At 43.4% G+C, this 26,060-nt stretch overlaps 2 protein-coding genes across 4 annotated transcripts in view; one reads left to right on the top strand and one right to left on the bottom strand.

The window, feature by feature from the left end:
* CACNB4 (calcium voltage-gated channel auxiliary subunit beta 4) overlaps positions 1-26,060 on the top strand; it is a 139,405-nt gene that overhangs the window by 93,850 nt on the left and 19,495 nt on the right. For all 3 annotated transcript variants that reach the window (XR_003708502.2, XM_028745895.2, XM_028745905.2), the window contains 8 exons: positions 4,551-4,670; positions 6,907-7,029; positions 12,342-12,472; positions 13,519-13,595; positions 14,686-14,705; positions 14,801-14,881; positions 15,753-15,811; positions 25,271-25,380. Coding sequence is in view for 2 of the 3 variants with exons in the window: in XM_028745895.2 (XP_028601728.1) it covers positions 4,551-4,670; positions 6,907-7,029; positions 12,342-12,472; positions 13,519-13,595; positions 14,686-14,705; positions 14,801-14,881; positions 15,753-15,811; positions 25,271-25,380 (721 nt within the window). In the remaining variant the exon portion in view is untranslated. The remainder of the gene's footprint in view (positions 1-4,550; positions 4,671-6,906; positions 7,030-12,341; positions 12,473-13,518; positions 13,596-14,685; positions 14,706-14,800; positions 14,882-15,752; positions 15,812-25,270; positions 25,381-26,060) is intronic.
* Positions 7,373-7,826, bottom strand: LOC144329207 (small nuclear ribonucleoprotein F). Its single transcript, XM_077936233.1, has one exon. It carries the CDS (start codon positions 7,777-7,779, stop codon positions 7,519-7,521), a length of 261 nt encoding a protein of 86 aa, XP_077792359.1. The 5' UTR covers positions 7,780-7,826; the 3' UTR covers positions 7,373-7,518.

Raw genomic sequence — 26,060 nt, 5'->3', positions numbered from 1 at the left:
CACTTTGACATTCTTTCGAACTGCTAGGTTGGCAGGAGCAGGGACCAAGCAACAGGAGCTCACCCCGTCGCGGGGATTCGAACCGCCGACCTTCTGATCGGCAAGTCCTAGGCTCTGTGGTTTAACCCACAGCGCCACATATACAAAAAAAAAAAGCCCCTGTAGCCATTCACAACAGCTGTACAGTGGTGCCTCGCAAGACGAAATTAATTCGTTCCGCAAGTTTTTTCTTCTTGCGAGTTTTTCGTCTTGCGAAGCACGGTTTCCCATAGGAATGCATTGAAAATCAATTAATGCGTTCCTAGGGAAACCGCCTTCAGACGAGGTCCGGGGACAGTCTGTCCCCCGACCTCTTCTGAAGGCTGGGGGGGGGGACAAGGGCTTCTGAAGGCTGGGGGGGCTGGGGGGGAACAAGGGCTTCGCTGCCGACCCCCAGCATTTTAAAATCTCACCGGGACACGGGGAGATTTTAAAATGCTGGGGGTCAGCAGCGAACGCTTCGCTGATCCCGGGACGGCAGGCAGATCTGCATCGCCATCCAGAGCGGGGCGGGACTTAGCCCCGCTCGGGATGGCAGTCCCGGGACGGCAGACAGCTCTGCGCCGGCATCCAGAGCGGGGCGGGACTTAGCGCCCCGCTCGGGATGGCGGCACACATCTGCCTGCAGTCCCGGGATGGCAGACAGCTCTGCGCCGGCATCCAGAGCGGGGCGGGACTTAGCGCCCCGCTCGGGATGGCGGCACACATCTGCCTGCAGTCCCGGGACGGCAGACAGCTCTGCGCTGGCATCCAGAGTGGGGCGGGACTTAGCGCCCCGCTCGGGATGGCGGCACAGATCTGCCTGCAGTCCCGGGACTGCAGGCAGCTTTGCGCGGCCATCTGTAGCGGGGCGGGCTTCGCCCCCGGCTCCCGATGGCCGCGCAGAGCTGCGCTGATCCCGGGATGGCAGACAGCTCTGCGCCGCCATCCCGAGCGGGGCGGGACTTAGCGCCCCGCTCGGGATGGTGGCGCAGATCTGCCTGCAGTCCCGGGACTGCAGGCAGCTTTGCGCGGCCATCTGGAGCGGGGCGGGCTTCGCCCCGGCTCCCGATGGCCGCGCAGAGCTGCGCTGATCCCGGGACAGCAGACAGCTCTGCGCCGCCATCCCGAGCGGGGCGGGACTTAGCGCCCCGCTCGGGATGGTGGCGCAGATCTGCCTGCAGTCCCAGGACGGCAGACAGCTCTGCGCTGGCATCCAGAGCGGGGCGGGACTTAGCGCCCCGCTCGGGATGGTGGCGCAGATCTGCCTGCAGTCCCGGGACTGCAGGCAGCTTTGCGCGGCCATCTGTAGCGGGGCGGGCTTCGCCCCCGGCTCCCGATGGCCGCGCAGAGCTGCGCTGATCCTGGCACGGGGAGATTTTAAAATGCTGGGGATCGGCAGCGAACGCTTCGCTCCCGCCCGCCAGCATTTTAAGATCGCCCGGGGCAGCGGAGAAGTCTCCGCTGTCCCGGGAAGGCAGGCGGGGGGGAGCAAAGACTTTTGCCCCCCGCCGGCCTTCAGAAGAGGTCCAGGACCTCTTCTGAAGGCCGGCTGTGGGCGAAAGTCTTTGCTCCCGACCGCCAGCAATTTAAAACAGGTCCCCGGAGATTTCCCTATGGGCTTTCGTCTTGCGAAGCAAGCCCATAGGGAAATTTGTCTTGCGAAGCGCCTCCAAAACAGAAAACCCTTTCGTCTTGCGGGTTTTCCGTCTTGCGAGGCATTCGTCTTGCGGGGTACCACTGTAATTGAGGATAAAATAAGCACCCTATCATTGCTGAGTTAATTAATACCCATTGTAGGATATAGAAACTGCAATCCCAGCTTATGTAAAGGTGACAGAACTAACCTTATTTTATGTGTGGTTTCATGATGGATTCTTTGAAGCTGTTTTGCCATCCAACCAATGTTGATGTAACATCTTCTCTGATCTGAGTAATTATTTAAATCTGTTTGTGCTACAACCTCCTAATGTACCTTTTTAAATCTGACTGATTCAAGAACTTGCATCATTTATTGTGAATGGCCCTGTGATCTTAGGATGAATGGTGGTATGGAAATTTAATAATAATAATAATAATAATAATAATAATAATAATAATAATAATAATAATATATAGGATCATTCTTAGCAGAGGACTTTCTGCAACCTAGCAGTCCTGAGTCCATGGGACTGCATAAGGTACTGACTGAACTCAATGCCAGCTATTCCACACTCCCTGCTAAAAATGTTTTGCTTTGGAAACTGGCATTGATGTGTCGCATTCTTAACCCATCACAGCAATCAGTTCAGTGTAACAAGGCAGTTAAGAAAAGATGAACTAAAATGTGGGGTGATGTAGTGTTGGCCATGCCATGCGCTGGAGTTGCTGCCATATGGCATTTTGGCTGCCAGTGCAAGGGACAAGCAAATAAGAGCCCATGATTTCTGCATTCCTACCTAGAGGGGTCCATAAAGTTACTTCGAGGTTATTTTTACACCCCCTGTTTGAATGGGCTTCAAGGGGTGATTTGGCTACAGGACGTTCTGTTTGCTGCTGCTGACTCATTTTTTTAAAAAAAATATATTCTCCTTTTGCACAGCTTCAGGGATGCCAGTTAGTCAGCGTCATGCTTTAAAAAAAGGATTTTGATTACTTCGCTGTGAAATAAACATATAACACTGCTTATCACAGCAGTGAGAAGAGTGGTTTTAAATGGACTTCTTTAAAATGAACTCTGTTGACTCATTATCTTCTTTTTTTAGAATGTGTATTTTCCACTTCGTTCTTTTCTGTCATGTTCGATTTGAAATTTGCTGTAAAAATGCAATGCCTCTTTGGAATTGGCGGTTTCTGGGTAACAGGATTGTAACTCTTGATGTACAGCAGCACCTGCAATAATAATAATAATAATAATAATAATAATAATAATAATAATAATAAGTTGTTGTTTAGTCGTTTAGTCGTGTCTGACTCTTCGTGACCCCATGGACCAGAGCATGCCAGGCACTTCTGTCTTCCACTGCCTCCCGCAGTTTGGTCAAACTCATGCTGGTAGCTTCAAGAACACCATCCAACCATCTCGTCCTCTGTCGTTCCCTTCTCCTTGTGCCCTCAATCTTTCCCAACATCAGGGTCTTTGCCAGGGAGTCTTCTCTTCTCATGAGGTGGCCAAAGTATTGGAGCCTCAGCTTCACGATCTGCCCTTCCAGTGAGCACTCAGGGCTGATTTCCTGAAGAATGGATAGGTTTGATCTTCTTGCAGTCCATGGGACTCTCAAGAGTCTCCTCCAGCACCATAATTCTAAAGCATCGATTCTTCGGCGATCAGCCTTCTTTATGGTCCAGCTCTCACTTCCATATATCACTACTGGGATAATAATAGGTAGGTAGGTAGAAATAATGCTACCATTCTATATGTGTAAGGAATTTGCTGTATACATTGCAAGTAAAAAAACTAAGCAAGGTGAAAGGAACCCATTGTGGCTATGGATCAAAATATTCTGAGTATTTATACCTCATCCTTCAAATACAATAAATATTTTAAAAAACTTGCAATAAAGCATTAACAACATCATAAAAACGTAAGACATTCGACACGTAAGCTCGAGAAGCACCATATTTTAGGGCTTCAGCAATTACATTTTAAAGAACTGATGGGAAGCAATGGTGTGAGGATTCTAGTCATGCTATTTGCATCATACTTAAAATGGACTAATTCTGACAGATGGTTTTCACGTCTGAACCAGAAGTGAAAGCTTCCAAACTTCTAGTGGCTATGCTAGAGGAGGAAGGAGGATCATGCAAGCTGAAGGTGTTGCCTAGGTTCTTTCCTGTCGGGGTAAACCATGGTTTAGTGTGACCTGCTGTTACAAATGGTGGAGGGTTTTTGTTGTTGTTTTTGGTTAGTGTGGGTTGCGAAATTGTTTGCAACTTGACTAAACATTTTGGTGCCACAAGTGAAGAAAGGGAAATTTCTGAGTCCCCTTACTGTCTGACTGCAGTGCTTAAACACACTTCCCAGGATATAAGCCACAGGATATAAGAGCTAACATGCACTGCGTGTGAAATTCAAATACACAAATAATACAATTTACTCAGAGAAGTGAATGTTATTGGTCCCTGCTATGCTCTGATTAAATTTGACACTACATTTTCAAGAGAAGGGTGATTTCCATTCTAAACTACCTAACAAGGTTTCACTCTTGTAATAAGTTGCTGTGATGTGTGCAGTGCTACTTGATTTATGATGCTTATATGAAAAATCACAAAAAAGCAAAAACAAAGACCCACCATTTCTTAAACATATATTTTCTGTGTTTGAATTTGTTGCCTGAAAAGAGAAAGAAAACAACAGTTAAAAAAAAGCCACTCTGTTGCAATAAAAATCTGCAAAGTTTTTTGTTTTGGTCAAAATGGTAAATAAAACATAAAGCTCAAATGTGTTTAAAAATAAATCTATGACCTTGGGTGATTCCCCCCCCCCCCCGCATATTTGGCATCTTTCGGAACTCCATCCATCATTTTTGTTAATAGCGTCCTTTTCTTTTTAGGGATCAGCAGATTCGTACACAAGCAGACCATCAGATTCTGATGTATCTCTTGAAGAGGACAGGGAAGCAATCCGTCAGGAAAGAGAACAGCAGGCAGCTATTCAGCTTGAAAGAGCAAAGGTGTTTCTCTTTCTTTCCTTAACTTCTTTTCCCCCTTTCCCAACCCCTCTCATAAAAAGGATATGCCAGCAGGTGCGGAGGAAGGGAGGTGCGGTGGGAGCAGGCTGCTCCGGGTGTCACCACTGGGGTGTGTGTGTGACAAAATGGCGGATGGCACTCATGCGGGGTCTACAGTGCGCCCGAGCCATGCATCTCTCCTGGGAGAGACGCAGTGGCTTGGGTGTGCACAGGCTCTGTACTGCTCTGGGCGTGCACAGGCTCTGGGCGTGCACAGGCTCTGTGCCGCCCGCTGCCTCTCCCCCCCCCCCCAGCAGTAGGGCAGCTGAGTGGGCAGGCAGACTCCGGAGGCCCCGCGGTGCACCCTAAGGGCTGCTCACCCCACCCCCTATGGACGGTTCCACCCCTATGGATGGTTTGCCCTGCCCCTGGGTGCGTCATCCCAGGCGCCCGAGCAGCTTCCTCCTCTGCCGTATGCCCGCCTAATGGGGGAGCCAACGGCAGGGTGAACACATAATGCTAATTGTTTAATGTTACAAGGGCAAGCTGCAGTGAGCCTCTGACTCATTTGCTCCTTCACCCCTTATTTGGCACAACCGTGACGAGATCAGAAATTCCCATGTCCGTTTTAGGTTGGCCATAGTTTAGCATTACATCCCAGTCCTAAACTATAGTTGATCTTAACTATGATTCAACAAACCATAGTTAAAACTAATTGCAGTTGGTTCTGGTTTGTGCAGTTAAAGGGGATTAAAGGACTCTTTCTCCATAGCACAACAAATTTGCTTAGAAGAAGAAGCTGGGGGGGGGTGCAGTGAAAAGTGTGGGGTGAATGAATGATTTAATGGAAAGACGAATAAACACCCCTGCAAGCAAATCAGGGTGAATGCAGGTAGAATGTTTATTGTAGTATAACCTTGCTGCAACCAAATTAAGACGAATGCTGAATAAAGACAGGATATAATTTAACTTCCACTTCAGCTTTGTGCATGCAGATCAGGATGAATGCTCAATTAGCAGGTCTTCTGAGGGGCCTCTAAAGCAGCCATGGAAGATTCCAAACTTCTCTTCACAGTCATGCAGGGTGGAAAATGCTATTTTTGTACCAGCCCACTGTGAACATGTAACTGGTAATAGCCCCCTATTCCTGGTATTTACCCCCTTTGGAAATATAGGGGGAACTACATTAATGTGCAAATTACTCAAATATATTTTTGCAGTTTTCTTGCAGTTTTGCAGCTATAGGGTCTATTTTAAATTAACTGCAGCCAGACGGAGGGCTACACCGCATAGCATAAAAATGAAGAATAGGCGAGGAGGCAAGAAGAGCTTTTTGTTTTTGACAAGCTGTTTTTCTAATTCAAATTTCAAACATCTGTGCTCTTCCCCTGAGGAGGATCACAGATGCCAAAATATGTTAAGGCATGTGAAAACCGGTTTGTCAAAAGATACTTCTTGCACCTATAGGCTTTGCCTCCCCCCACTTTTATGTATTTGAAATTAAACTTAAAAAAGAGCATCATCCTGATCCAGTATGCTGTTGCCTTGGCAGCCCTAGAGACGGAAAACTTAATTTCTGAGTGATTTAATATCTAGTTAAAAGCTAGTTTGTTTAGGGATGAAAGCAAATACAGCAAACCTAGGAGGGAAATCACCAGATTCTAAAATAGTTTCAGTTTATATGGGGGCAAATTAACTCATTGTACATTCCAGACAGTTTCCTGTTCCTTGGTCTGTTAGGCTGGGATGCCATGCAATTAAAGCAACTGAATTCTGGACCAAGAAAAATAAATGGCCATTTGGGTGCCAGATATTATTGGATTACCTAGAAGAAGAGTTGAAAGTAGGGAAGGAGCAGGAGCCTTCAAAACTATCTAATAGCTACTAAACTAGCCGTGTGCTAGCTTGCTAGTTTCTTTTTGAAATGCAAGTAATCTTGTGCAACAGGAAGCAAGCTCAGTTTTTCGTTGTTTGGGTAAAACATGGTCTCATACGGTACAATACTCACACTACAAATTCAGCCTCAGTGTGAGGATTTTTGACTGTCTGTGTACGTCTCAAACCAGCATTGGTTGGAGAACACTTTGGAACTTTGTTATCTGAGCTTTTGCCTCTGCTTTACAGAACATGAGTCTCCTGGTACTCAGGGAGTCCCCTTTCCCTTGTTCCATCGGCTTTGCATGACTGGTCACTTTCTCATTCCTGCCCCTGTTTTACAGAACTGTGTTTCTCTTCCTAGTCAAAGCCTGTAGCGTTTGCCGTTAAGACTAATGTGAGCTACTGTGGAGCACTGGATGAAGATGTTCCTGTACCAAGCACTGCCATCTCTTTTGATGCTAAGGATTTTCTACACATTAAAGAGGTAACTACACAATGTAATTACTCTTCTTATCTGCCAGTAGCTTGAGCCTGAACAGTTAGGTTCGAGCCATGCAAGATACAAAACTCATGCTGAAAAGCAGCCAGCATCACGCGGAGCATATAGTTTATTAGAGAGTGTGACACCCAGGATAATTCACCCTGATCAAAATTTTAAACAGCACCAAGGGTGCCTGTTGGGACAACTTGAATTCTAGACCAGTGAACCAACACCGAGACCCAGGGAGGCTTATGTTAATTCATGCTTGTTTAAAAGCAAAGGTGTGTTTAGCAAACCTTTTTTTTATTATTTTTTATTTTATTTTATTTTATTTTTCCCATAGTGGTAATTTTTCTTCAATGACAATGTTTATTGTTTGGCCATAAAAAATGTTACTTGACAAAACTTGACAAAAAAAGCAAGCAAACAAAACCGGACAACTAAATTTCTTAGCACAGTCAAAAAACAATAGCAGCTTTCCCCCAAAAATAGTTATTCTCTCATTTCTCCATCTTCTTCTTCTTCTTCCACACCCCTTATATAAAGGACATTATTGCACCTTATCAGAACTTCACCAAGGTGTCCAGATAATGCACCATCAATATATTCTTCTGTATTTGCAAGCTGCATGTTCATGTAGCCATCAACGGAGACGAGGTAGCCTTTGTATTCCATCCCCCACTTCAGCTTCACCATCACTGGCTTCCCAGTCAGCCCGTTTAGGAAGGGCTTGGGATTGAGAGGCAGACTCATAGCAACCAGACCAACCTAAGGGCGGCTGCGGCAACAAAAAAATTACTCGCAGCTTAGCAAACCTTAAATAGGAGTTAAAGGAATATACTGTGGGACTTTTTCACTTTTTGGCAGCTATCGGGCCACAAAGGTTAATGAATGAATTGGGCTTTGGTGTCATGTCCTTCTGGGTGTCTAAGTGATACCAGACAATTTCCTTCTGAGGTGGTGGGTTGTCTGCTTCTTGCGATCTGCATGCTAGTGAGTTATCAAACTGCAAGCTGACTATCAGCTGTGCTATGCCCCATAAACAATATTGCTCAGCCAGTGTATTTCATGAACACACAAACATACACACAGACATACGCGTGTATATATGCTTCCATTTTAATTATCACTCATACAGTGTAGCATTTGCTATAACAGTGCTAGAATATTTGTGTCATAGAAGACCCATCTTTCCTGCTACTGGGGGACAGCTTAAGACTTTCTTTAATAGGAATTCTGACTCCATCTCTTCCTACAGCTTCCCAGCGATTTCCCAATTTTTATATATACTTGTATTCTAAGGTACAAATTTATATCACTTATATCCAGGGCAGAGAACCTGTGCCCCTCCAGTTGTTTGACACCAACAACTTCCATCAGCCTCAACCAACATCAGCAGTGAGAAGAGAGGATGAGAATTGTAGTCCAACAGTGTATGGAGGGGCATATGTTCCCCATTCCTAGACTTAAAGCATGATCCTATGTGTGTTTATGTGGAATTTCCTACAGCAAGTCTCTGCCTTAACTACCTATTTTTAACTCCCCACTCTTGGAATGAAGGAGGTCATGTGCAATGCATTCATCATCCAATGAAGGCACAAGAGGGGGCAAAATACTTGGTGGGAGCATAGAGATGGTAAAGTCTACTTTGGCAAGGAGACAAACTTTGTTCCACAAGTTAGATTTCTGAAAGACGGATACTGGTATGTTTCACATCAACATACCCATCTTATGTCCTCTTTGAAATGTGTCTTGTTTTGATGGAGCTAACTTTCATGTTAGCATGCTTAGTGTTATTTATGGATGGTAAGGCTTATCAGTGGCTAGTAGTTGTGATGGTTGTGTCCAATTCTTCCTATGAAATGTGGTATGCTTCTGAATATCACTTGCTGAAGGACATGAGTAGGGAGAGTGCCGTTGTGCTCCCACCGTTCTTGTGAGCTTCCAGTGGGCACATGCTGCTCCTGTGAGAATCAAAGACTGGATTAGATAGGCTTTTGGTCTGATCCAGCAATGCTCTTCTTATTTCAACCCTGTGTGAATTTTCAGTTTACGAGTCCGCTATAATTATATGGGGAAAGTGCCTTTTCTTATTGGGAATGGGATGTGAGTAGGGGAGAAGTTACCTGTCAGGGACAAGTTTCCTGCACAATTATGCACCCTTCCCCATGCTGCCTATGACACCATTAAGGACAGCTGTAACTCTTCATTAAATGACTAGTCTCATCTTAAAGGTGTTCAGCTCAGTGCTCTACAGTAGAGACTTTATCTGCATGATTGTTTTTAATAGGATATAAGTTCTGTTAGAGCTGGACATGACATTGAGCTGGAAATTATTTTATGCATTCGAGCAACATTCACCCATATATCTCCCTCAAGGTGGAAAAGAAACCAGGGACAGAATTGGGGAGATGGAAAAATGGTTGAGTGAACAACCCCTTCCCACCTTTTCCATTGATTAAACTCACAGCTACTTCTGGGTTTTTGTTTTTTTGTTTTTAAAAAAGAAAGTCTTAGGGGAAAATACGCACTCAACTGTGTTTCATGTCTAGCTTCGGCCTCTGGGAAGGTCACTTTCGCAACAAGCTTGAAATGTCAGCAAGAATGGATGGCTCTCTGTATTCAAGATGTCTCATCTGTCACCCGTTGGACCATACATTATGCACTTTCAAAACAGATTAAGTGACAACAATTATTGGCAATGCATAAACATTCCAGGCTCAGCAACCAACAGGAGGGAAATGTACTTCTTACCCCTACGCTGAAGATTCAGATATGCCTTGAAGAACATATGGAAGGTGCTTCGTAATGCTAAGCACGAAGCATCTTTGTAGCTCAACTTTGGGCACGGGATAAGCATTTTTACAGGCTTACCAATAATCTAGTAGCCCACTTCCCAGATGTCATGAAACACCCTCATAAACACCCACCCTATCAACTGATGAATGTGTGTATTGTACTGCTAATTGCATTTCTGATCCAATCCCAGGACTTGCCTATGTACTGAGCCTCGCAAATGTCTCATAGATCGCTGCTCTTCCTCCTTGCTGACATTTCCTTTCACCCTTCCTTTGTTACTTCTTTAATTTGCATGGTCTTTTCCAATATCCCCCCCAACACACACTTTTGTTGTGTGAGTATAAGTAGCAAGCGACATATGCTTTCCAAACCTGTCCCACTGCAGTTTTATCATTTGCATTCTGCATTGCTCACCATGAATTCATTTTTTCCCTGTTGCAAGAAAGTGGGGGGGGGGGAGGATAATAGTGTCAGGTGGACACATGGGCAGGTTGCAGGGGTGGAGGTGGCTAGGCCTGGACTAGGAATCAAAATGCTAGGGCAGACACATAATTTGATCCCTCTTGGGTTTATAAGCTTACGTATTTTGAGCATGCACATTGTGCGCCCTTGAAACATAGCTCAGATGCATATCTTGACATCTGCATGCAGCACAGTTAAAAGGATGAATGTGGAGGCAAAGTGTCAGGGCCAGTCCTACCATTAGGCAGAGTGAGGCAGCCTTCTCAGGTGGCCGGTGCTGAGGGGTGGAGAGTAGCAGGGAAGAGTTGGCAGACAGAGCTGTATGTGCCATGCAGCTTGCCCTAAGGCAGCTTCCTGCCCTGAGGTGTAACAGAGGCTGCTTATAGTAACATTGAAGTAATAATAATAATAATAATAATAATTTATTATTTGTACCCCGCCCATCTGGCTGGGTTTCCCCAGCCACTCTGGGCAGCTTCCAACAAAGATAAAAAATACACTAAAATGTCACATATTAAAAACTTCCCTGAACAGGGCTGCCTTCAGATGTCTTCTGAATGTCAGGTAGTTGTTTATCGCTTTGACATCTGATGGGAGGGCGTTCCACAGGACGGGTGCCACTACCGAGAAGGCCCTCTGCCTGGTTCCCTGTAACTTGACCTCTCGTAGTGAGGGAACCGCCAGAAGGCCCTCGGAGCTGGACCTCAGTGTAAGTTTCAGCTTCCAGTCTGGTTGGCTTTTGCACATGGATCGGGAAAAGGTCCCATCTTGCCCTTTGACTTGGACAGCAAACTGGAAGTTATGCATGGAAAATGGGTAACAAAGAAAAGCATATGTATGCTTATGCTTCGTACAGGAGTACCTTCACACAGCAAGTGATACCCCCACCCCCCATGGCAGGATGAGCTCAGCTCTTCTGTCCCCGCCCCAAACAACAACAACACACACACACACACCTGGATCCAGCAGTCTCCCCATTAATGCTTCAGGTGAGCTGCCCACTTTGGTTTTCAAGGAGTTTGTGCGTTTGTTCAAATGCCTGTTGGGTGCTATTTACTGTACTGTTCTTAAAAAGCAGGTAGCTTTATTATTTATACAAGGGTGAGGTTTAATTTCTTGTGAAAATCAGAAGGTTTCACCTAAGTTTAATCTTGGGGGGGGGGGGGGGGAATGATCCACGTACCAAAATGCTGTGAGTTTGATTCCACAACAGATTCACTGCTAAAATTAACAGATATGTGTACACTTCCCTATTTGCACTTGGTCAACCTGTATTAAAATTCATGGAGGCTAAGACTATCAATGTTAACTGGTCATGATGGCTATGTTCTGCCTCCACTGTCAGAGGCAGTATGTTTCTGAATACCAGGTGCTGGGAAGTACAAGTGGGGCAGTCAGGTCTCCCTTGTCTGTGGTTGGCCATTGTGAGACCAGGATGCTGGTCCAGCGTCTTACGTTCTTAAGAGTTCATTCAAGGGATCGGGAAGAGTGAATAGTACCATCCTGATGGAGCTACTGTCGTAATAGGATGGTACCTCCTCCAGATGGATGTGAATAATTTCTGTCTGTCTGTCTTCCTCACGTCAAAATCTCACTGCATAGGGAAAGCTAATGTGTCCGTGAATCTTTGGATTAGGGTTGTAGGACTAGCAGGGAAGAAGAGAAAAAACAGAAGCACCATGTCGCATTTCAAGCAGTTCTCCCTATCTGTCTTTTTAGAAAAGTGCCCACATTTTGCTACCTGTTCTCTTCTTAATACATATCATGCTTGTTGGGTAGTCCATTTAGAACAGAGACAGGGAATCTGTGGCCTCCATATGTTATTGGACTCTACCTCTCATCAGTCCCAGTCAGCATGGGCAGAGGTCAGCAGGGATGGTGGGGCATCTGGACAGCCACAGATTCCCCATTCCTGACTATATTAGCTACTGCAAGGAGTATCCAAGGTGCTTTTGCGGAATGGTGAGTGGATGCTGGTAGTGGAAGAAGCTCGCAAAATAAGCTGTGTTCACAATTAAATGGGAAGATTCAAATCAAGTGCTCGTTTGTTACAGAAATATAACAATGACTGGTGGATAGGAAGATTAGTTAAAGAAGGCTGCGAGATTGGCTTCATTCCAAGCCCGCTTAGGCTGGAAAACATCAGGATCCAGCAGGAGCAGAAGAGAGGGCGCTTTCATGGAGGGTAAGATAAAAACACTTCTTTTACTCACAGAGAAATCTGAGTCCAGCCTTTGTGTTATTAGCTGGTTTCGCCTTTTCAGTAAGTTACTCAGGGTGGCCTTTGTTTACTCAGGGTGAGGAATGGACATTTTGCGGTTTGGAAAGTGGCAGGAAAATTCACTGAAAATGTGGGGGTGAACGAGAGTTTAAATGCCAGGCAAGGTGTATAAACACCGTTCAAGCAAATCATCATGAGGGCTTATTATGAGGGAGCCAGCGTGGTATAGTGGTTAAGAGTGGTAGTCTCGTAATCTGGTGAACTGGATTTGCGTCTCTGCTCCTCCACATGCAGCTGTTGGGTGAGCTTGGGCCAGTCACACTTCTCTGTAGTCTCTTAGCCCCACTCACTTCACAGAGTGTTTGTTGTGGGGGAGGAAGGGAAAGGAGAATGTTAGCTGCTTTGAGACTCCTTAGGGTAGTGATAAAGCGGGATATCAAATCCAAACTCTGTTTCTCTTCTTATTATCATATAACCACCCCGCAAACAAATCAGAAGGAATGCTCATGAAAGACCTGATGTAGCCTAACCTCTGCATAACCTTTGTGTAGGCAAATCATGACGAATTCATAAAGAGAATTCCAGAGCAGTGAGGGAAATTCTCAGAGTCAGTGCAATTCTTTTGCCACACAATTGGGGCCTAAGAAAATTGGCTGATTTGGTAGTCTTTGTAGAGAATTGTGTGTGACTGAATAATTAGAAGAATATCGAAAGATGATCTGTCCACAAATGTAACTTACTGAGCAGAGAGTATGGAAACGATGAGATTAAAGGGGGCATAATTGCATTTCTCTGCCTTGTAGTTATTTTATTATAGTTTGTATGTGGATTCTTCATTTTATCAACTTCTTCTTCGCTTATCCTGATGCGTATTTATTCAGTGTCTCTTTTTCCATTATGGGAGAAAGAATGGACAGATAAATCTGTGTGTTCTTTAATAAAATCGAAACCCTATTGAGTATCATCCTCTGATTGCTCAACATATTAAATGGAGATTCTTCACAATGTAGGAAATCAAGTGGGAATTCTTCTTCAAGCCTTGGAGAAATGGTGTCTGGTACTTTTCGAGCTACACCCACTTCCACTGGTGAGTGTTAATATCTGTTAAAATGAAGTCACTTAAATTTTAAAGGTAACTTTGATTGTGGAGGCAGGACACCATCTATTGTGCAATCCTAGTTCAAACCTGCATTCATGCTAATAGGGTTACTGTGGGTGATGGAAGAAAGCAGCTGCATATATTGAATTAATTGCAGCTTTGAAGGATTTTTGAGCCGAGCTTACGGTATATAAGGAGTAAATATAATAAATTTTAACTTGAGAAATAGGTATATCAAAATGGATATGTAAAGGAAAAAACCCAGTTACTGTAGCTGTTTTGCTTTCTGCATAGGATACATCTTATAGCTGTTTTTGATCTGTTGCTGCTTTTGAATAATGCCTGTGAAAATAAACTTTGGTTGTAAAAATGGTCCTTGTTGGTTTGTGACCAATGAAAATGTTTTTACTGACTTCTAAGCAGGCCCTAGAGAAGTAGGCTTGCAGCTGAATTTTGCTTTATACTATATGGAATGTGCTGGTGCCCTTGAGACCTCCCAGCAGCAATGTGGGGGCTGCTTGTATCTGAGTAGATCATCATTTGGCTGTGGGCTGTATCTAAATGCCTCTGCTTTGTGGGTTCAGCCAACTGCATGAGTCTTTGTTACTGACATGCTGTTGGGGGGGGGGGGAGAGACCCATGTGTTTGTGCATGTGCGCGTGCGTGCGTGCGTGCACACACACACACACACAACAGCCCAGGCTTGGGTCATTTAGATGCCCGCCTCACTGGAAATCACTGCATGTGACTAAGAGGAGATTTGAAGAGTAATACTACTCTTGGTAGGCGAAGGAAACCCTTTGGTTCTAGATGAATTGTGGTGGAGGGTGGGATCCTGAACTGGGGACCCTGGGGTTAACATGAATGGAACGAGCAACTGAAATGCACTCATCAAACTAAACAATACTGCTTCTTCAGAAGGAAGTCAAGAGATGTGCAAATTCATTACTGTTAGCTTTTCTAATTGTTTCGGCTACCATCAGATGGAATTGCTGTGCAACACATAGTTTGCATGCTGCGTGACTTTTTACATGGTTAAGCGAAGTAATATTTATTTATTTATTTATTGATCTTTCAGCAAAACAGAAACAGAAAGTGGTAAGTATACCAACTCCCACCTTGTGCCCTGTAGAAATAGCGTACAATATCCATTCAAGACAATACATTTATTGGACATGCCATTCTTGTTTTAGACGGAGCACATCCCACCCTACGATGTAGTACCATCCATGAGGCCTGTTGTGCTAGTTGGCCCCTCGCTAAAAGGCTACGAGGTAAACATTCCCGTTAGTTACTATTAAACTATTTGCTTGGTCCGCCCTTCACAACCCTCTTTGCTGCTCCCCCCCCCCCCCGAACCATTCAAATATGGGTGGGTGCTGCTGCTGCTGCTTTTGAATGAGAACCAGGCTCAGTTCCCTATAAGCAATTAACCACCTGCACATGGTTAATTACCCAAAATGCACTGCTCTGGCCTATGGATTTCCATCTACATTCCTGGTAGGACCATAGATCTATAAAATCTAAAGTGCGGCGACTGCTCACATCTGGATTGCCAGAAGTGGACCACCAGTTCCCACAGCTTTATTCCCTGATCTGATCACTCTGCCTGCTCTTTTGGGGAGAAATGCCGCCTTTTACTTTGGACAGAATAATATATGCAAAGTGAAACACATGCTTTAAGCTGATGAGTAATACAACTTGGAGAACATGGTTTTTAAAAATTAAAATAATAAAACTAATGTTCTTATCTTGATCTCCCTCCCAGGGCAGTTTAAAACCTGCTCAGATTGAATCTTGCACTGTTGGGTTAAAGGGTAGAAACCTTCTCATTTCTGCATATTGCCAACATAGTTTAGGGAGTGTTGTGAATATCCTTTTTATTTATGAGGGAAGCAGAGCTCTCGCTTTGGGGTATCTCATTTGCAAATGTTGGGAAGAGTCAATGTATTTAATTCCTTCTGTATAGCTAGAAAGTGGATTTGTCAGTCTCTGACCAATGAGGGTATCCCATAGTTGAAATGTTCACGCCAATGTAATGGGCATTGGCTGTTCACAAATGTCTTTACTCTCCAACTCTTTTCTTACCTCGGGCTTCTTTATCTCTGTTCTCAATCCTTCCTCAATATTCCTCATCCCTGAAAGGTGACAGACATGATGCAGAAAGCCCTGTTTGACTTCCTGAAGCACAGGTTTGATGGGAGGTGAGGAATAAAGTTCTCTTTCATGTTTCCTGCCCTGTATGAATGATTCCATCTGGAACTTCCATCTTGATTGCTTCCATTGTATGTGTCAACATAGTTCCCTAGCTCTTGCTTATATTCTTTCACTTAACCTTGGAACGCAGCCTTCTTAATTATTTGCATTAATTATGTTGCGTTACTGTGTTCGGCTGCATAACTGCATAGATCTAACAACAGAATCAAATCTTGAACCTGGATGAATTAATGCTAAAAGTTGAAATAGATGGAATGTAGTTGTCTTTCTTCTCGAGAAAAATTCAGTGCCCAACTTAGAGAAATCATTGTTGCCGTGCAATGCATAATCAAGGATCTAAAAAGTGACTTTTTCTACAGCACATTAATTTTCTGTGCATGTTGACGACCCAAGTTGACCAAACCTCTGCTGAACCACAATATTTTTAAAAAGGTGGTGTAAAAAATTCAATTTGATTGATTTATTTTTAACATTTAAAAATCAATATACAAAAATGCAACATAAAAGGAGTATCATTAAAAACAAGGTGCAACATAAAATCCAGTAAAAAAGTATTATACTTGCTGGGAATAATGGTTGACCCCAAAATAGCTGGCCTGTCCCAAAGAGCTGCTAATTTGGAGCTGCCAGCTGTTCTCTGCTATTGTTTCATGCCATTTCAATCTGTAAGGGTTCAAAACAGAGATTACATTACTAAGATTTCTTATTTGTAGGCAGATGAGGGTAAGAGGGAGACTTTTGCCCCCTCGTGAAGCAATAATGGATGAGTAAGAACATAAGAGCCATGCTGGATCAAGCCACAGGACCGTCAAGTCCAACCTCTAGTGGCCAACTAGATTTTTAAAAAAATTCCTTTTTGGTTGCCTTTTGCATGAAAAATGACCCAAAGCAACTTGCAAGGTAATACATACATTAAAAATGAAGTATAAAAACCCCGAAACAAGGAAAACACATTCTGTATATAGGCACACAACCCACTCCACTAAAAAGTGAGCAAGAAAGAGGCCACAAATATACCTAATACCTTTCAAACTAAGGTCCAAATAGGTGAAAATAAACTACTTTTTAACAGAAAAAGTACGCTTACCTATCAGTGTTTTGATTCTTGCACAAAATTTACAATACAGTGATGTAGATGAGTGGAACTGGGTGTCTAGTTCCAGATGCCGCTATTTTTGTAAAGGGAGGTTTTTTTTCATGCCTAATTGCTACATGCTTAATGGCTAGGCTGGACTTTAGCCTATAAATGGCTGCTCTACAAAATGTGCACTCTTGTCAGCCACATTTCCTGCTTTTCGCTGCTTCAGTCAAGCTTTTACTTTCTCCAAAAGATTCCTTTGCTCACTGCTTTTGCTATCTGAATGATTCTTGGTCGACTCCATAGTAATTTCACAAGCACACTTCTTGGCAAACAGCAGGAAACATCTGGAAGAAAGATGTGCAGGGAATAGTCACAATCATGGATGTTGATTTTATTTTACTTTACTTTACAACTTTCTTCTCATCAGAGTGACATATTGGTGGTAGAAACATTATTTGGCAAGGCCTTATTAATCTCCCAGGTAATGATGGGTGAGCAGTTCTGAATGGTTTGAACTTGAGCAGCGCAGGTGCGCACACATTAAAATAAATCATTTTGGAAGATGCACCCATTCTAAAGTTTGGGCCCATTGTAATTCCCAATGACCTTATCAGGATTCAATGGCATTCAGCTGTAATCCAGTCTCAGTATCTCATCTTGGAGCCCCTCTGCTGCTGCTTGATCTCCTCCTTCCTCCCAGTTGCAGTGGCAGCTGGGGCTCAAAGTGGGGATCCTGTTAACCCCTAGACACAAGCTTGCATGGTAACTGTGGTGGGCAGCAAATATCAACAGCTTCCAGGCCAGCGTCAAGGTTCCTGGTTGACATGGTTACTGCTACCCAGCATCTGGAGGTGGCAGGAAACATAGGAACTATATAAAGGCATCAGTAACCATGGTTTGAAATGCATTCCCCGTGCTTTCTGGTGGTCCTAGATGCTGCTGCATTTGTGCACCAGTGTTAAAGGTCTACACCTGGGGTCTAACAGACGTAACACTGTGGTCTCTTGTTGCTACTGCTGCCACCAAACAAGGGAGAGCTGTGTGGTTAGTGCTGAGCATAATGTAGGGCAGGGCAAGCCTGTGGGAAAGCCTGAGTGATGGCAGAATTTGGGGTCTCAAATGTCTGTGATGCCCTGTTAATCCATGAGTTCACCATACAGAACCCTCTAGTTAAAAATTCTGGTGGCAACAGTACTCATGGGCGATTTTCTGGTAAACATAGATGTATGCCATTGTCCCTCAGCATTCAATATTTTCTGCATCAGGATGCACCCAAGATCAGCTGATCATACAGCACATGTACAATGATTCCAGTGGAAATTGGAAAGCATTGTTGGTGTAAGTTCCTGAATGCATTCAAAACTGGGAGCAACAGCTATAGATGCAGCGGTGTTCAATTGTTTTGTTATCTATAATACAAGAGCTAGCAATATTAATTATTGTGTCAGCTATTTAAAAAAAAACACCAGACTTTGGAAACTAGAGGCCTTTAAATGGTAATGCCATTTTGTTTGTTTGTTTCACAATGCTTATATACTGCTTGATTGTAATAAAGCCTCAAAGCGGCTTACAAAAAGAATTGAACAACATTATCTGCAAAAACAATAACAACCTACCTAAAGCATTCATAAAGTAATTTCTAAGATGCCATTTTGTTGGATTTATTTCAGCCAAAGCTTTCCTGTTATATGTTTAACACACTTAAAAAACTGATTGTCAAACTCAAAATAACTCTAATTGCAACCTGGCACATGACTACCTATCGGAAGTAGAGAAAATTTAAACAGTGTACAGAACAAAGTGCTGAGGGCAGCCAGTATTTGCTCAGTAGTGAGAAATAAAACTGCTGCTTGTAGATGGCAGCGCCCAGAAAAAGAGTGTGTCCTCTGTTTGCTTCAAAAGCACCGAACAGGAAAACCATCCAAGCAAACAGAAAACAGTCATTTTCCACTGAAGCTGAGATGCATTTTAATTCATATGTGCTTGGTTTGAAACAATTTTAGAATGGTACATCTTTGTCTGTATACTAACAGCAAGGCTTATCTGAATGTAGCCTTATGTAGTCAAAAAAAGCACCACCAATGCATGAGGAGAAAATACCAGCAGGCTCAGAAAATGCCCAAGGTTTGCATAAGTGTGTGTGTGTGTGTGTGTGTGTGAGAGAGAGAGAGAGACAGACAGACAGACAGAGAGAAAGAGAGAAAGAGAGCGGGAGGGAAGAGGGAGGGAGGGGGAGAGAAAGCAATTCAAGGAGGGGGTTGTAAACACAAGAACAGCTTAGGGGTCCTTGAATTCTGACTGATGGCTGAGAGAAAGAAAAATGGAAGGCCTGGAGGCAGGAAGGAGGAATAAAATGGAGAAGCAGCTAGAACCCTGGACACGACCACTCCACTGTGTAACAGTGCAGTTGTTGGTGCACTGTAACTCCCATCAGCCCCAGTCATCTTTGCCAATGGTGAGGGATGATGGGAGTTGCAGTCCAGCAACATCTGGAGGGCCACAGGTTCGCCATGAGATAATGTAGGTGAAGGCCTATACAGTGCTACCTCAGGTTAAGTACTTAATTGGTTCCGGAGGTCCGTACTTAACCTGAAACTGTTCTTAACCTGAAGCACCACTTTAGCTAATGGGGTCTCCTGCTGCTGCCACACCGCTGGAGCACGATTTCTTTTCTCATCCTGAAGCAAAGTTCTTAACCTGAAGCACTATTAGCGGAATCTGTAACCTGAAGTGTATGTAACCTGAAGCGTATGTAACCTGAAGCGTTCTGTCAATAAAATACTTGGTTTGCACAGCATTTCCAGTGATAACCAGGGCTTTTTTTTAAAAAGCTGAAACTCACTGGAACTCGCAGGTGGGCGCCATTCCCATTATAAGAGAACAAGGGAGGCATTCATGGTGAGAACTAGCACCTCATTTTCTAGAAAATAGCACTGGATAATCCAATCAGGATAGTGCTGTTGTGGAGCATCAGCTTTGTTGGCAGAAGGCCCCAGGTTCAGTCCCTGGCATATCCAGGCAGAACTAGAAATGACCCCAGTGGTTTTCAACCCTCTCCTGTTAGACCTCCAAGGCTGTCTCCCTCCCTCACACACAATAAGTCATCTAAATCAGTTGTGTCATATACCCTGCCTGCTTTGTCACACAACACAATCTTTGGACTATTCTGAAGGCTACAAGATGTGGCAGGAGACTAGATCACACTATGTTGTTACTCATGGACACTCTCATTGTTGGAGGGACTGGTTGTTGGCCAAGACAAGAGCGGGGAAATGAAGTTCCTAAGGTGGGAGATTTTCAAATTTCACTGAACCATTTTGGGATGTTTGTGGGACTCTTCCAGTTAAGAAGCACAACACTGTGTTCTGTAGTGTGCTTTATGACCCAAATTTGAAATGCACTGGGCTGATTATTTATTTATTTTGTTCACCCTTGGGATTTCATCTTTCCCCTTTCATCTTTCTCCTCATCTTCCCAGCTGAGGTAATTAATATATTGTGTGTGAGGAGGACACTAGCTAAACTTGTTCTCCCTATCTTTGAATGAAGTGCTGAAAACCCCTAAAAAGTAGCGTCAGTGGTTCCACAATCCTCTCTCACGTATGTCAGGCTAGTTTTGTTTGTACGCCTTCCTCTGATGCAGTTAGACCAGCAGCCAACCCACTAGGTCTTAAAACCATGCCAAGATCTGACAGGGCCTTATGAAACACTTTTTTCAAAACAGAATTTATCCACATATTTTTACCCTGTCATTCTGTCCCTAAACATATGAAGGAGGAATGATATATTCCATGACAAGTTGGAAAGATTTTGAACTGAGTTCCTGAGGGAATACCCAAGTCCAACAGTTCTTACTCTGAATATGTTTCCTAATGCAAAATGTTAACACCACACGCACAACATACAACCAGCTGTGCGAGTATCAAAGCCCTTCATAACCATCAGTAGTAGCTTCATACTGTGAATTCTTGCATTTCAGGAAGCTCAGACTCCCCCCCCCCCCTTTGAAAAACAATGCTGCTGTTTCTGGATTATCATTGCAAATCATTTATTTCAATAACAGAGCATTAGGCCTTGGGATATTTCCAAGACTTTGGGTCAAATATTGATACTGGTGAGGGCTGTGCTGTGTCCTTGGTGTGTGTATGGGGAGGTATACACACACAACTGGAATATTGATGTGGTCTGTGGCTTCACGAAACAGCTTGAACAGGAAAGCTGGACTAGAAATGTAAACAAGATGTGCTGGTTATCTTCATAAAATGGAGATCCTGCCAACCTTTTTCTGAGCCTGGCACAATTTTGGAACCCTGCCACTTCTCACTTTTTGGAACACAAATCTCTTGTGTAGCTGAAGGACACTGTCTTTGGCTGTAGGTGGAGAAACATGGTTTTTTAAATTGCTGTTCCATAAGGGGCATTTATGGGACGCGGGTGGCGCTGTGGGTTAAACCACTAAGCCTAGGACTTGCCGATCAGAAGGTCGGCGGTTCGAATCCCCGCTGTTGTGGGCAGCTATATCCTGGGGTAGTTCTGAATCCATTAGCTCTTCAGGGTCACTGGTAGTGTATGACTATTGGAGGGTTGTGCCCTGATGTGGCAACCAAAGTTGGCAAAATTGCTCAGATCCCCCTCTGACGAGACCAATCAGGTTTAAGGTCTGAGCAAAGCTGAATCCAGACTGGCTTTTACCAACTTTGCTTGACACACCAGCTGTGTCCCCTTACAGGAACAAGGTGATCTGGTTACAGTTGTCCCACGCCCTGGTAGCATCTAGGTAGACTTGATAAATGTCGTGCATTATACGTGAGGCTGCTCTGAAAAAAGGTGCCTGGAAACGTCAGGTGGTTCAAAACATGGGAGTCGGAATCTTAACTGGTCTTAAAAGTAGGTATGGGGGAGCAATTCATTCAGTCCATTTGCCAAAGCTTCCAGAACCAGTACATGAACTGTAACACAGCATTTCCTCGACATTCACCATTATCTAAATTTTGTGATGCAATTCTGCAACCAAATAAAACGTATAAAAATGATTTTTTTTATTTATTTCACAAGATATCATTTGATTGTAATGAAACCCCCAAGTACTTTACGAAAATAATAACACAAGAAAATTATCCAAAAAAACCCCGTTAAAAACAAATATTAAAAACAATTCAAAAAGTACACATGCAAAATGTATATGGATGAAAAGAACATACAAAAATGTATTGTATTAGAAAAAAATACTTGCAAAAATGCATATTTTGGGGGAAACGTGGATCAAAATGTGTATGAATATCCATGGGGGCCCTTCCAACTCCACGATTCTGTGATTCAGAACTTCTCAAAAATTGAGAAACTGAAGTTGGCAGATTTGTCCACCCCTACTTATAAATGATCTTATATTTTCAGATCTTTATTGGATCCCAATTTGTTTCCAGGCACAATTCTCAGTTTGTTTCCAGGCACAAAACTACTTTTGATTCATAAATTCCTATTGTTAACTCCTTTGCTATTTTATTGCCGATCTTTATTTGAACTTGAAAGCTTCCTTTTAGACTTTTAACAATAGAAATGCATCACTGTAAGTTCTTTAGGGGCAGTCATTTTTGTCTTTGCTCTTGTGGTTTTATTGTATCTGTTTTAAACTGAGTGCTGCCCTTTTACTGATGGGTGGCTTATGAATGGACTTAAACAAAGTCTGAAGCTGGTGACACATCCTCAAGCTTCCTTCTTACCATTGGTGGGTTCTGTTCTGTTTGTTTGTTTTTTAGAAATCATGCATTTCTTGTTCAAGGGGTCAACTTATTTCACCCTTCCCATGTTAGCTACATGGATCTCTTTGTTGGTGCAACAGACTCCTTGAGTTACCTTCTTTGGGCCAAAATGCCAGATGCAACTAAAGTTGTGTGTGGTTGTTCTGGCTCCCATGTTTCCCAACATAGGAGCAGGGACCTGCCAATTAGCCCAGCTCCACTGGTCTTCATGTGAAGAGCACGAGTGACTGCAGTGATAGAGCACTGTGCATGAAGGAGGTTCCTTTCAACCTAGAACGCTGAGAGTGCAGGATTTTGGGTCATGCAGAATCTTCTGTGCATGCAGTTGTATACCCAAAGGCTCGTTCATTGCAGGTGGCTGTTCTCTTTGCACGAAAGGTGATGGACTACTTGGCGCATCCTTGCTCCTACGCTGATGAACAGGGGAGCAAGGGCCCCTGAATGGGGATAAAGTTTAGTCTAATCTGACTCCCAAATGTGTTTGTGACACCAGGAGTTAAGGGACTATTGAGAAAAGCTTATGTCCAGAGAAGCTGTTGCTCCTCCTTGCTCTGCCATAGATCAGAAAAGTATAAGTACAGTCATACCTTGGTTCTTGAACGGCTTAGTTGTCGAACAAATCGGCTCCCGAACGCCACAAACCCAGAAGTCAGTGTTATGGTTTTTGGACATATTTTGGAAGCCGAACGTCCGACGCGGCTTCTGTTTGAGTGCCAGAAGCTCCTACAGCCAATCGGAAGTCTTGCCTTGGTTTTTGAACAGTTTCAGGAGTCGAATGGACTTCCGTAACAGATTAAGTTTGAGAACCAAGGTTCCACTGTATAGCAGAATATTCTTGCACACATGCATACACACACACACACACACACACACACACACAAATATGGAATACTCTTGCATACAAGTTTTCCAGTTTTTCTCTGCACAGCTAAGGTGGCATGAACCTGCCCTTCAGAGGTGATCATTGTTATGTAGGCACTTGTCAGATGAAACATTTCTGCAGCTAAATGCGTCATCTCTTTGAATTCTCTCACGGTTGAGGTGTTGGCTCTCGTTGGCACCCTCGCACTCCCCTCTCCCGAAGTTCTGAAATAATCTTATATCTCTGCAGCTTGTTGCATGGCTTTGGAAACAGGCATTTATATTAAGTGTGGAACACAGAGCAGGTGTTCTGTCACTGCTGCTGTCAGATGTCTTTCAGTACAGCATATGACTATGGTAACTGGACGTCATTGTTTTCCTATAGGAAACCATGGCAACTGTCAATGGCAAGTCAAGGGTTGCTATGAATAAACCCTTTGTGGAGCATATTTTTGTATCATACGTGGAAGATACTGAGGAGCATCATTACCAACAAGTATCAGCTATATCTGTTTGGCACAAAAGAAGAAATGAAAGATCATCCTAAGAGGGTCTGATTTCTCCTTTCTACTCTACAGAGTAGCATTTCTTTCATACTGAGGGCCCTCAAGCTGTGTGGGTGGGATTCAACTTTAGTTTTGCCCATTGAAATGAATGGATCACAGTCATTCTAATTAATTTCAGTGGGTCTTCTTTGAGTAAAACTTAGTTGAATACCACCTCATATCTTTATCTGAATATTCATTTGTTTGAAGAATGGTGAAGGGAAATAATAATCAAATAATAATATCTGCATCTTGGAACATGGCGACAAATCCCTTATCACGTGTTCCCATCTGTAGGGGAGAAAATACAAATTTAGTGGCTCAGTCAACACAAGAAGCATAAACTTGATTTGTCAGAAAAAGGTAGGGATGCAGGAGAGATGCATTTTTCTTTTCTTTTTTTATGAAAAAGGTTTAATCTGACACACAGTGACAATGGCAAATGGGATTTTTTTAAGGAGGAAAGGGGTGAGGAAGGAAAATGATCAGAAGATACTAGACGCAGTTACTGCCCATACCAATCATAGGGAAGGCTTGTAGTTCCTTAGAGAGGTACATGCTTTTGCATGATGGGGAGGAGGCACCAAGAATTGTTCAACAATGCCAGGTCAGAGGCCGCGTCACAAGCCTTTGACTGAACAGCCATAACACATCGCACTCAAAACTGCTGATCTGATTGCATCCTCACAGTTTAAACTGATGGAACGGAGATATTTATGGACTGGCATCTCCAAGTCTAGACATTCAAGATGTAGCTTAGTCCCAACTATTTTAATAGAATATGCATCCAAGTGATGTATTTAGGGTAAAATAGAAGCATTGTGGAATAGAAATGAGTGAACAATAATGTTTTTTGGTGTTCTGTAAATCTTGTCCATCTGTGTCCCAGGTTGTTGTTGTTATTAAGTCTTGGGGTATGTTTGTTTGTTTTGTTTTTGTGGGCAGGGTATAGATAATAAATTGTTGTTGTTGTTTTGCATGGTCTTCCGTACATAAAGATCTACTGTAATAGAAGTCATCTTTTAGGATTTTGACTTGTCTGCCTCACCAACACTTTAATTTGTGGATAAGCAGCAGCTGGCATGCCTGGTTTTTCTAGTACATAACGTAAAGTTTACAATGTAAACGGCAATGCACCACAATTTTTATTCTGAAACCTTGACCGACGTTATTTTATACACTCCTCTGTTTTTCTTTGTAGGATATCAATAACTAGAGTGACAGCTGACATTTCTCTTGCTAAGAGGTCTGTTCTAAATAATCCAAGCAAGAGGGCAATAATTGAGCGGTCAAACACCAGATCCAGTTTAGGTAAGACCTTAGTAGAAGTACCGTACATAGTGACACTTGTGTATGGAGGTTTTTGTTTGTTTTTATGGGTTGTCCTACTTACTTTCTTTCCCTTCAGAGGGAGAATGCACAAATCTTGCTTGCCTCTGCCACAGGCTGGCTACTGCTTTTTAAAAAGAGGTTTTCTAAAGCTCTGTAAAGGGCATTAAGACCATATTGTCACCTCTCAATTACTAGCGAGCAAAGTTTCATGTTTGCTGTGTATGTGTATGCTTAGCATCAGCTTGAGAAGTTGCAAGAAAGGTGAAATGTTATGGTGCGTTTGTTCACAACAGTGTAAAGTTTATGAACCTTTATATTGTAAACCGCCTTGGGACCTTTGGATGAAGACTGGTATAGAAACTTAATGAATAAAATAAATAATAATAAAATATATGGCAATTTTATGAAGAACGTGTCAAAGGTATTCCTAACTTCAAGCACACCGGCACTAGAATTGATAAATAAAAATGGCATTATGAGAGATTGGAGGGTCCAGAGCTTGGTTGGTTGCAGTATGGTTTGATTGTATGTGTGAGACAGGGAGGGATTTTGGGGTCAGATTAGCCCTATTGATTTGTATGCTGCTGTGGGGGATAGATCATTGTCTTGTTGGGCTGTGTATATGATAAAGGGCATCCTCCTTTGCTTGGCCCCATGCC

The sequence above is a fragment of the Podarcis muralis genome, chromosome 1 (assembly GCF_964188315.1).
Source record: "Podarcis muralis chromosome 1, rPodMur119.hap1.1, whole genome shotgun sequence".
NCBI classification, from domain to species: Eukaryota; Metazoa; Chordata; class Lepidosauria; order Squamata; family Lacertidae; genus Podarcis; species Podarcis muralis.
The sequence above is the reverse complement of the archived record's forward strand: the minus strand, read 5'-3'. Positions and strand labels throughout refer to the sequence as shown.